Source organism: Aphelocoma coerulescens, chromosome 10, assembly GCF_041296385.1.
Source record: "Aphelocoma coerulescens isolate FSJ_1873_10779 chromosome 10, UR_Acoe_1.0, whole genome shotgun sequence".
Classification (NCBI taxonomy): domain Eukaryota; kingdom Metazoa; phylum Chordata; class Aves; order Passeriformes; family Corvidae; genus Aphelocoma; species Aphelocoma coerulescens.
In genome coordinates, this window is record NC_091024.1 from 15,266,154 (window position 1) to 15,278,865 (window position 12,712).

Below are 12,712 nucleotides of genomic sequence, written 5' to 3' on the forward strand. Positions count from 1 at the left end.
TTGTGCTCTGCAAGAGGCAAGGTAGTTTCAAATGGCTTGCAAAGGACATGAATTTTCCCCTTTAGCTCCATGTCCAGATTAGGTAGTTCCTTGCCTGGGACAGTAAGAAGTGAGGCATAAAAATAGCAAAATTGGGAGGACAGGTGTGTTGCAGTGGGGATACTGCAACACGCCTATATCAAACCAGGAGTCCCGCGGAAAAGAAACAAATACGGACGGATTCTTGCTAGATGTTTCAGAGATGTTTATTTCCCCAGCCGCATGGCCGGGCTCTGCTGAGGGACTCTGCCACAGTCACAGGACCCGAGCTGCTTTGCCCGCGCAGGGGAACACAAACCAACCAATGGGGAACGAGGCTGAGCAGGGGCAGGGAAACCCCGTGCCTCCCTCAGGGCTCCCGGGGCGGGGGGAGGAGACCCCAACATCTCACCCATTTTATTTTAATAAAAGGAGAATGAAGACAACTGGATAACCATAACAAGAACCGCTTCAAAACAAAACAAGCCACCCTCCTGAGTCTTCAAATGTCCAAACAGATTCTGTGGAACATCTTAGGGCTGACAGAAGGGAGACAGAACTCTCTGGACATGCCTGTGGGGAAACTGAGGCAGGAGAGGGTTCAATCTCTTCCCTCCCCCTTTTCATCGCCCCATCGGCATTGGAGAGGAATTGTAGGGGAAACAATTGGCAAAGGCAGGGTTTTGCGAGGGGAACCATGGATGAAAAAACGGATTGGGAATACACTGGGGGTAATAGGACATAGGGTAAAAGGGAAAGGTGGGATTAGGAAAGGGAGACTGTAGGGGGGGTTTACAATGGAGATATTGTCTAGCATGACTACGATTTTTTGCATATATACTGCCTTTTACAGGAACACCATCAGGTCCAGTGACCTGCGATGCTTGTAACCCTTTTCTACCTTGTATGATTTTGAATTCCACCACCTCTCCATCTCCCAAGCTTGGGATGCATTTTTCAGGGTTATTCTTTTTAATAGCAGTTCTATGCACGAATATGTCTTGCTGGTTATCACATCTTGTTATAAAACCATAGTTTTGTTTAACATTATACCATTTCACTGTCCCTAAGATCTTAGCTACTATGGTCTTTTCCTTTTTCCGAGTGGCTGCTGTTTTCTGTCTCGCTGTGTCTTTGCTCTCTCTTTCGGTCGCTCCCATGTTGGAATTATCGGCGCCCTTTTCCCGGGGTCGCGTTTGGGGCTGCGCGGGCCGGGCCGCGCCGCTCCGTTCTCCGTGCGTCGCCTCCTCTGCTCTCAGCTGCGTTGCCACTGCCAGGCGCTGCATCTCGGCCAGGCCCCCGAGCGATGACCCCCCCGTGCCCTGCTCCAGCGCGCGTTCCGGCTGGGCACGGCTCCACTCTGCCGCCGCCAGCCGCCGCCCGCGCGCCGCCCCTCTCGTTCGGGCGCTCACGGGGCTCGCTCCACCACGCGCTGCGCGGGGCCGGGCGGGCACTGCCGGGCCGTGCCGCTCCTGCCGCGCCTCGCTCCGCCACTGACACGGCGGCCCGCGTGGCTCCGCCCGCACACGGGAACCGTCTCGCTGCTGCTCGCAGAGCGCTCGGTGCACGTGGCCGAGGCCGCACGGTCCCTGAGCCAGGCTTCCCTTCACCAAGACACAGCTGACATTGCTCAACAGTCTCGGTTATTAAATAATATTCACGAAAATATTCTTCCATCGGCATATATTTTGACTCAAATATTAACTGGGTCCAAACGGTCTTCCAAAAGCTCTTGGTAAGAATTAGATCCCAAGAAACATAGAAAAAGTCCTTAAACAACCATGCCAGGAAGTGTTTCAGTTCTTTCTGAGCTTGAATCAAGCTAAAATTTACAAACCGTTGTTCGAGAATCATTTTAAGTTTAAGATAAATGTCCATATGCGGCTCTGAAAGCCAAGAGTCTTCCCACGGTTCCTTCATAGTTTAGATATGGAATAGCAAAACAAAACCAAGAAGAAGAATCCAAAGTTTCCAGGGTTTACTCACACAAAGTCGCTTTGGGATCGGGGATCGTTCTGCCCTCAATTCTCTACCATTATGTTGCAGTGGGGATACTGCAACACGCCTATATCAAACCAGGAGTCCCGTGGAAAAGAAATATATATATACGGACGGATTCTTGCTAGATGTTTCAGAGATGTTTATTTCCCCAGCCGCATGGCCGGGCTCTGCCGAGGGACTCTTACAGTCAGCACCCGAGCTGCTTTGCCCGCCCAGGGAAACACAAACCAACCCATGGGGAACGAGGCTGAGCAGGGGCAGGGAAACCCCGTGCCTCCCCCCCAGGGCCCCTCTCCCAGGGCTACATGGCAGGGGGAGGAGACCCCAACACAGGTGTGACAGAGAACTTCAGTGTTTGGTATCACATGGTGGCTGCCACTTTGAAATGCAACTCCTAAACAGAATGTGAGACTTAGACTCACTGAGGTGAACAGGAATTCTGAGAGCCTGTTTCATGATTTTGACAGTGCTGGGTCCTTCGCTCTTGTCTTTGCCAGTGACAAGAGGAAGAGGTTACCTTGGAAACACCAAGAGAGATTTCTTCATTAATGAATGCTGATACGGAGAAAGTACTGCAAAGATAGATAAACCTGATGTAGCTTACAGCCCTTGTTGTGATGCTTGGAAGAATCTGAAGCTAGCAACTAAAATTTGTAACACAGCTGCTGTCCTTTGGTTAATACTGTGGACATTATGGGGTTTTTTGTCCAAAAGCACTAGAAAAAAAATCTACAGCCATTTTGGGTATAAGGTTGTCAAAAATATTCATAGCACGTGCACTGACAAAAGATAACATCTTGTGAGAACAGTGAAGGGCTGTAAACTGTGAGCATGCATATGGAAAAGAGATGCAACAGAATTTCTTACTGATTTCATATAATACACTCATACTCCTGTTGAGTTATGGCAACGTCAGCACTGAATGTTTAAGGTGGCCACACATTAGGCACGCATTTGGTTCTTGGCCTCTTACTGGTTATGCCATTCCCTGCATATTAACATTTGTCTGCCCTGACTGGCCCAGGTTTTTTTTACATTTAAAGCAATAAAATGATAATTAAGTTGATGGAATCAAGTTAATGATTGCTTTGACACATTTTGAGATGAGAAAAAAGGAGTAGTTGATAAGGAGGATGCTGCTTAAATTGTAATTGTTGTTTAAAAAGCCAGTAGTTATATATACCCAGAATTTTATTCACTCTTTTTTCCCAACTTGTAGGAACTCATGATACGTGATATTCACAAATACTTTTCCTGTTTAAGATACCCATATCCCCATCAAAGGGATTTAAATTGCTTCAAGACTACATCTGTTTATAATAAAACATTTTTCAAATCTTACTTTTTAGTAATGCTTGGTTTCAGAGTGTGTGATAAAAGTGGGAGATAAATGGATTATTTTGAAATGGCTGGAGGAAAACATGTAATAGTCATGTCTAGTTTTGATTTAGCTTTCTCTTACTGTGCAAGACCAAGGACGCTGTCAGATTAAGTACCCTATTCTCTTTAAAATATATAAACTGTTGCCATCCATGTAATTGTGTGACAGGCTGGAAGTTCTTGAACATGTAAATTATATTTTTCCTTGTTTGCCTCTTGAAGTGAGTAATAATAGGGTGCTTGGTTTTTTTCCAGATAACCTTTTTCATGCTGCTCTCTGCAGTGTGTGTGATGCTGAACTTGGCCGGGTCCATTCTCTCCTGTCAGAATGCTCAGCTGGTGAAATCCCTGGAAGGATGTCAGTTGGTGAGTGATGGAAAACACGTTTTTTACAAAGGGCAAGGATTCTGTTTTTCATTTGTTAAGGTTTTCCACACATATTCCTTTAATTTCCAAAACAGTATGTACTTAGTAGAGCAATCTGTAGTTGTTACAACCTGAAAAAACATTTTGAGAAAAGTTTGAGTGAAAGCGTTGATGGATTTAATGTTCTGCCACCTCAAAAAGTAACTTTTAATATCATAAGGACTTGCTTCTTAGTGTCATGGTAAAAATGATGCAGAATAGGTGGAGTACAGGCCACATCAGAGCAATGTGGTGGTTACCACTTGATGTCAGTGGGATCAGGATTCTATCCAATACTTGTACAGGCAGTGGATTTCACAGATAGGAATGTTTTGGTATGTGTATGCTAAGATTTTGTTTGCCAGCCTGAGTTGTTTTTCTTTTTAATTTCCAAAGTAAATGAATGTTACTTGTGTTAAATAAAATACAGAACAGTACAAATTATCATAATGTGGCATGCTCTAAATTATTAGTAGGTACAGTTTACCTAAAGCCATTATGTTTTTATCTCAGGAAAATAGTACATACACATTGAATTCTAGCATATTCTCTGACTTCAGCTTGCAAAGGTGTCTACAGAACTAAACTCATGACTGAAGTATTTGACTTGAAATAGCAAGTGTTCAAACTGTAGTGTTAATTTTCAGAGCATGGTGAAATACTAAGTTGCTTTGCCACAGTGTGTTGTACTCTGTAAGGGCAACTTAGTTTCATTGTGACTGTTTATCATATTGTGTAACTGTTTAAAAAAAACCCCAAAAAACAGAACAAAAGAAAAAAGACCAGCTTCTTCTACCCAGACCTTGCTTTTTAGGTTTTCCTTGCTCAAAATCCCATTTTGGTCAGGCTGGGGGTTTGCACGTGAATATATTGCATTGCCATGTTGCAGTGATCATATATGTGGAATTCTAGAGCTCTCTTCTCATAGGTCACCCTCTGGGAGGGGTGCACTGTAGTGAACAGCACTGCTTTATGATTAAGCACAGGATTTGACTTAGAAGGTGGTGATGTATTATGCTGAGCATATTTAATTACTTTATTACCATTTTTCACTCAAAAAGGAAAAAAATCACAGTTTCTTAACAGCTTGTTCCAAGTGTATATTTAATTTTAATTCCTTAGATGGGTCTCTTTAGTGTTGTAGATCTGTGCAATCCTGCGCTATGTGACTGTTTTGCATTATCAAATCTAAATCCTTTACTTGCCTCCCAGGATGCAAATGTACTTTATGGGGATGCAGCTCTAGGAATCAAATCCAGCCTTTGCAGACATGTGGTTTCAAATCTATTTAACATCCCATATAACTGAACCAGTAAATTTCCAAGCATGGTATAGTAAAAAAGTCAAATTCAAAATAAATTCTGTTTTAGTTCTGGTAGTTCTGTTAAACTCATTCATGCTGAGTGCATGGCTTTAAAAGTGATAATAGTATCTACTGTATTATGGAGCTTAAATTCAGCAGTGTTTCACATGTAGAATGGTTATTTGAAGAAAAAGAACGAGATACAGTAGTCTTATTTTGCTTTAAACACTGGGGATTTATTGTAGATTCCATAATATGTATTTTTGTGTGAATATGAGAAATGTGCTTGCCATATGTTAGCATTTTGAATGTGTAATTTGTGAAGTTGGCATTTGTGCTCTTTATCCTGCAGCTTAGCAACATACAACACTGAGAGGAAGAAAGGGCAGTAGCTTTAACACCTTGTTACAAAAAATTAATTGGACTTTTTTTTTTCCATGATTAGCTGCAGATCTTGTAGCCAAAACCTCAAGATAATACTTCAAGTCAGTGAGAGTAGGACATGTACAGAGCAGTTACACACTTGAGCTGTTCATTAACATGTACAGGAGAAACATTTCTATACAGGAATTTCTTTTTCAAATAGCAGATCTCTAAAAACTGTGCTTAACATATATGGGTAGAGCAATTAAGATATTTTAATTTATATTCTATTACTGTGCAAGACAGAATATGTTTTATTTCTTAATCTATATTTGTTTTTATTGAGTTTACCTGTCTTGTAAGCCATTTATTCATTTAAAAATAAATGCTGTAATTCTAATCAAATTTACAGGTGATTATTATTCAGAAAAGTAGTGATAGTGTCAATCTCTCTACTGAAAGATTACTTATAATTTTCTTTTTGGTTGTACGGCTGAAATTGGCTAGTGGTTATAGTAACATGTAAAGGAAGACTCTTCTTTCCCCTCAGTTGTCTTTGGCTGGAATGACAGAGCCCAGGTCCAGAACTGAGGTTTGTTTGTATTCCATTTTGCACTGGAGCTACACTCTGGTCTGTGCATATTGAAAAGCAATTTTTAAAATCCCAGGAAAAGTATATACTCTGTTTTGTTCTTACTCATCTGTCAGTTTTTAATCTTGATATTTCCCTACAATGCAACTTTATCCTTACTGGACCCTCCCATCTTTCCCTTTGCATAAGGTACTAGAATTGACTGAAGTTCCTTCCCATAAGCACACCAGTGGGGCTTTCTTGTACTTCACTGCCTTGTTATCAGCTTTGGAACTCTCATACTTCATTTTTAAATTTTTCCTTGCCTTATTTATGTTCCCTGTAAAAAAACCCTGAAGGTTAACGTAGAAGAAGTAGTAAAATCTATTACTTTTACTAGAAGACTTATATTTGCAATAAGGAGGTGGTAGAATACAAAGTAACAGTGTTAACAAATTCCTAATTTGCCCTTTTTGGGGTGAATGTATGTGCACTCATCAGCCAAACATGCAAACAAGCTTCTTTTCAGCAGCACTGACAGAATTTGATTAATTGATGCAGATGAAAAAAGTAACATAAGGCCTGTGAGTATGTGTGTGCATGTATTTGTAATAAATCTGGAAGGTCCTTTCCTTTTTTGATCCTCTGCTACATAAAAGTCAGGTTTTAGTGTGTGTTGTGACTTTGAAGTAATAGTACTGCTTTTTGAGACAGCAAAATGAACTTACAAGACAAATTATGCATATAGGCAGCCCTGGCTGAAGTTTGAAATCTTAAATATGGTTTGGATGAGGGTGTACTGTGCAACTGTCATCAGTATGGAAGTACACAAACTCTGCTGTGAGTATGGACTAGCATGAGTAAGAATCACGAAGCAGAACACAAATATGTACAGGATGGTGGGGGTATGTGCAGGGGATGAAGTGAATGACGCTTTCTTCTTGAGCTCTGCTAGCCAAAAAGAGATTGAAACACAGTTTTGGAGGAACTGCTGATGTAATTCTATTTGAGGCTGGCAAACACCAGCCCAGCAGCTGGAAGGAGTGATCCCAGCTCCTTCCTGAACCAATGCAGATTTATTGTCAGTGCTACTGTCTCTGTTTATGAAGCCATGCTGTGAATGGCATTTGAGGTGTGATCTGGGCTAAAAATAAACCACTTCTCCTTCCTTCCCAGAAGAAAAAAAAAGTTGATATTGGCACTGTTTAGGTTGCAGAATAGCTGTATGAGCTCTTGATCCTGTCTGCACAAGTGTGAGACAGCAGCAGGGCAGGGAAGGGCATTCTGGAGCAGGGAGCTCAGGAGTGCTTTCAGCTACTGTATTGTTGAGAGCACAAATGCAGTGACACCTTCAGCCTTTTGTCCTGCTCCCCATCACAGAAACACAGCTTACAAAGAGGTCACTTCCCGAACATGGAAGGAAAAGGTGCACAATAAAGCAAATTGATAAAAATTCTCCAAAAATAATATGCTTCCAATCTGGTAGTGAATCTTGGGTGGTTTTGAATATGCTGTGATTCTTAAGGTGTCCCTGTGTTTTGCAAGAACTTTCATGTAAACAATTAGCTTTTAACTCATTTTAGGAATTAAATTAAAAGAAGAGCTCCTGGGCAGTACAGAGTTATGGAACAACCTTCAGAAAGATTGAGAATCTCTCATAAATGGGGAAACTTGACCGAGCCTTTTCAGCCTTATTTTTGTGACACCTGTTCATTACATGTGATAGAAGCAGCCCTGGGATCTATATTTCATATTAGAAATGCCAGATACATACCCTGAGTCAGTGCCTGTCCTTTATTAAACAGGGGCAGCAAGAATCAGAATAGATGATCTTGCAGTAGAAAGCTTTTTCTGAGGTCCATTTTCCTCATTACAAAAATTTTTCAGCAGCTGCTGCCTATATTGATTTGCCTGGTGTAGCCTTCGGCTCCCAGCCTTAGCCGAGCTCTAAATCCAAAGTGTGAGTTTCAGACTTCCTCAGCAGCATTTCTCATTTGCTGAACCATTTCCAGAGAGTTTTGGGAGCAAAGACTTCCCCAGTGACATCCAGTGCTTTGATTTTACATCGGCTTGAAAAGCTGAGGTCAGCTGATCATAAACCATTTAGTTGGGTTTTACTTGGATCTTTTACCTTTTAAAAGAGAGTATTAAAAGATTACAGGAATTGAAAAAGAGCCAATCTGAAATTGTTCAGGCTGCTTTGTGAGTTAAATTGTATGCTAATGAGATATAAAACCCACAACTATCATAGAGGTGATCAAACTGTTTTTTCTTTGTTTCTTTGCAGTGTCTGTGGCATAGGGTATGACCAGTCTCTGTGAGTTGCCATAGACAATTATTTCCAGTGTGCCTTTGAGAATATGGGAAATGGTGTAATTTACATACCCAATTTTTTCTAAAGCCTTTTACAAATTGTGCTGGCTAGAGGGCAATCTGGAGTCTCAGGAGCTGAAGTCCCCTGAGATAGCTCCTGCCCTGAGCATGCTTTCATCACAGTAAGCAAGCATTCAGTCATCTGTACCTCACCTGGAGAAGTTTATTATGGTCTTTTAATTGACTCTTACTTTTGCTCTTCCATCTGCTGTCCCGGTCACGAGCATGTACGGAGAGGGTGCTACCTAAGCCTGATAGGAGTAGCACTAAAAAATACATATATTTAAACATATATAGCTTTTAAGATTATATGAACAATATAAACATTCTTTGAGGTCTAAGCAGTAAGTAAATACTTTGTTGAAATGATTCCATGTATAAGACTATGCAACATAATTCTACAAGGAATGCTGGTACCTGTTTTTGTTCAGGAAATTGGCAACATCCTAGGGAGAATTTGAAATGAAAATAGCAAATGCATACTTGCATTAGGAAATTTTTTGTGGATTTATGTCTGGAAATTTCAGGGTTTTTTTTAATGTAAAAGAGTGAGTAACAAGGTGATTCAGATCTCATCACCCAGCCACTGTGCTTCTATCTTTACTTTGGGGAATAAAGGACTGATTTGTGATTATGACTCCTTCACTTATTTTCTGACCTCTTTCTGTTATTTTTTGTTTTCCCACATCTGCTATGATTTTATGCTTATTCAGTTGAGTTACTCTGGTTTCACCTACCCCCTGGAAAAGCAAATTTTTTTCAAAAAGAGGCGTAAAAGGTAACACTCTTTGATATTGAATTCTCTTTCTGTATTTTACCTGTTTTTATAGCTTATATTAACCAATGGAAAGCATTCTGCTCCAAGGGTTCTGCACAGAGATTTTCATTTTGCATTTAGTAGTCATTACTGTAACTGTAAATGCCATTTTTGGGAAGTGTGTTTCTGTTGATTTATGCTTTTTCTGACCTTTTCTTTTCTCCACAGATTAAATTCGACAGTGATGGTGTCTGTGTTTGCTGTGAAATGCAGCATCAAACATCAGGCTGCAGTAACTTGGGAGAAACACTGAAACTGAACCCTCTGCAGGAGTGCAATGCAGTGAGGCTGACCCTAAAGGTGTGTTAGGACAGAAATAACTGTTTCTTGCAGTTTTAACTTAGCAAAGCAAAGTGTCTGATGAAAGGAGAAGCAGCTGATGTTCTCTGTGTTCATCCACTCTCATGTGCAAAAAATATCTTCACAGTATTAGCATTTCTGTGGGTAACTGTTTTGTTAGAGGTTATTCAAGAAACAGAAGTTAAATCTGGCTATGGCTGATGCTGGAAGGTGCAAGAACGGGTATCTTTCACTGCTGTTCTGACGTGGTGTTATTTATTGATGTTGTGGTAAACTGCAAAGAAAGACAAAGTATTGCAGAATGAGGAGGTGTTTTGTCATTTGCTGCTACCATGAAGGCAGCTGGACATTACCTTGGGAGAGATGAGTGTTCTTTCTGGGTAATGCTGGAAATGTGCTTATAAACTGCCCTGCAATGTTGTAAGAAGTTTAAAGTTGTCATGTTTTGTGTTAGAATTACCCAGATGAAAATTTGAGAGCAAATACTAAGAATATTGTATGAGTGAGTTAGAGCTCAGTGTAATTGCTCACTTCATTATTACCAAATGGGAAAGCATTGATGCTATGTTGTTTTGAAAAATAATAAGGAATCGATGAAAGAACTGCTCAGAAAAAGGAACCCTAGCCTGAGAGGAAGGTATTGATTCATTCTAGGTTCATTCACGATCAACAGAACTCTGTATCTGTGACTCTCAATTTCAAAGTATGTATTTTAATAAAATTAATGGAAAATAATGGAGTAAAGTAGAGAAATTAATTGTGAGAAAGATCTTAGGGAGGTAGATTATAGGGTGGGTCCTGAGAAAGCTATAAAGGTTTTATTGATATTTGAAGATACATTTTAAAATTCAGAATGGGTAGAAATCCTGTACAAGGATACCTAAATGTTCTTCAGCCTTGTTAAGAAAAAGCAAAAAAATGACACCAAGTAATAAGGATCTGGTAGAAGTTAAAACTTTTTTTATGGTCCCAAAATTAAGTAAGAACTCTGCCTCATGTTTTAATGAGGATGGTAAAGGTAACAGAGCAAAACCTACTGGGTAGCAGGAGTTTAGTAAGTGGAAAAGAAGCATAACTTGACATTGCTGGTCAAAATGTAACAATCTGCAGTGAAATGTGTTACAAGAAGGTAACTTCTGAGAAGGGCGTTCCTGAAAGTATGACAGATGCAGAAGCATGAACCTGTAATTCAGGAAAAGCTGATTTGCTAATTCCATAAAAATAAAGATTGAGGGAGCATATGTTTGCTTCCTCTAAATATGTCACTAAGGTAAACTTTAATCAGAGGGAAAACAACTGTTTATCTTTGGAGGACATTGTCAGCATATGAAGTGAGTAGAAGTGACGTATGCTGAAAATCAAGACAAGGTTTCTAACCAATACATCAATCAGAATACAAGCAGAAAACATGATTTCTTTTAAGATATAACTATCATTTGTAAAGGGAATTGACTTATCAACTTCTGCTGCAAGGGAATGGTTTTAAACACAGAGTTCCCATGAGTATAGTCTGAGTGCAATTTTAATTATGTTCAGAACTTTTCTTCTAAGACAGGGTAGTTAGGAAAATAACTTTTTCAGAAAGTTTCTTACATCTTTTTCAGTTTTAATTCTACATTTGCTTTCTATTTGGCTTAGCTCTGATTCCTGGCTGTAAATTTAAGAACAGCATTCTACTTAGCCCATAAGAAAAAAAGTTACAGCTCATTAGATAACAGCTGACAGTGATAAGGCTCACTCTCTTTAATTGCAATTAACAACTACAATGTGATTTTAAAGAAACAGGTGTTTTAGTACCAAGAGCTCAATTGTGTTCATTGTTTGAGGAGCTAGAGGGAGAGAAAATGTAGAGAACCAGAGATTATTTAGATTATGCACCTTTGTGTATAACATTATGTAGGTTTCATGCTCTTTCTCTTTATTGTAAGTGGGAAAAAAAGCTCATGTTTCCACTATGTCATCTGTGGGTTTTTGGTGGTAGCAGCTGTGGAGCTCCGCTGTGGGCAGAGCAATTGAGCACATTTCACCTGTCTGATCTTGTTCCCAGGCAGCCAAACAGGACAAGGAAAACCAACAGTGGCCACTGGTCTTGTGTATGTTAACTGTGCCTTGCATGATATTGAGTGGGGGGTTTATAATTGCTTTGAGAAATCTCTAAAGTTGTTATTGTTGTTGTTTCTGCTATGAACCATGTCTTGGTGGCTTTTTGTAAATCAATCCTCCTTTCTTAATTTCAAGCCCTGAATAAACTACTCAAACATTTTAATGGGGACAGAAGAACTACCACTGCAGTATGTATGCTCACACATATGTACATATATAAATATGAGTATTGATTGTATATACTGACTGATCTATGAGCTAAGTGATGATTTCTGAGATTAGTTGAATAGTGGGATTTCAGCACAAAATTACATGTTACAGTAAAATGGACAAAAATACTCTGTCATTTGACTGTTGTAACGGGGACTCAGCCCATTCAAGGATGGTGAATTGGTGGGGTTAGAATTATATTTATAAGATACCACGCTTGTAGTCTTGTCTGCACACCTCAGTAACAATAGCACAGTGGCACGATGTGATGAATTGCCATTAAGATCTGCAGGCACCCAAGTCTGATCCATCTGTTTTACAATGGAGAGACTTCTGGTTTCTGTTTTTCACTAGAAGATGTGTTTTCACAGTTTCCTGAATTAGTAGCTCCTAAAATGCCCCTGAAAATAAGGTTCCTTGCTTTCCTCTGGATACTCAATGATACGTGCTCCTAAAGGATGTCAGTGTTACAGCATTGATTTTTTTTTTTTTTTTTTTTAACAGTAACCAAACTTCTAGAACAGCTTTATCCTGTGTTAGGAACTTACTTGACTTAATTAAAGCCAAATGAAGGCACAAGCAAATCCTACTTATTTACAAAATTAGTTAAAAGAGTTTAAAGGCTTTATTAAGAATCAGGTGTCCAAAAATGAGATGATGACCACAGATGGGATGGACTTAGGATGCAGTTTCAATAACATCAACCTAATCTGTTTTTTTCCACAGGAAGTGTGTTGGTTTGTGGATGAAATTTTGAGGAACTGAGTTTTTCTTGTAATGTTACTTAAAGTACAAAGGCTGAATTTTCTTGATATCTTTCATCTATGAGAATTATTTCTTCTTTCTAAACACAGAATATTCTGAACTT

General features: G+C 39.7%; 1 protein-coding gene across 1 annotated transcript in view; it reads left to right on the forward strand.

Moving 5' to 3' along the window:
- Nucleotides 1–12,712, forward strand: part of ENTREP2 (endosomal transmembrane epsin interactor 2) — a 96,427-nt gene that overhangs the window by 49,093 nt on the left and 34,622 nt on the right. The window contains exons 3-4 of the mRNA XM_069026232.1: nucleotides 3,655–3,765; nucleotides 9,400–9,531. Coding sequence (XP_068882333.1) covers nucleotides 3,655–3,765; nucleotides 9,400–9,531 — 243 coding nt within the window. The remainder of the gene's footprint in view (nucleotides 1–3,654; nucleotides 3,766–9,399; nucleotides 9,532–12,712) is intronic.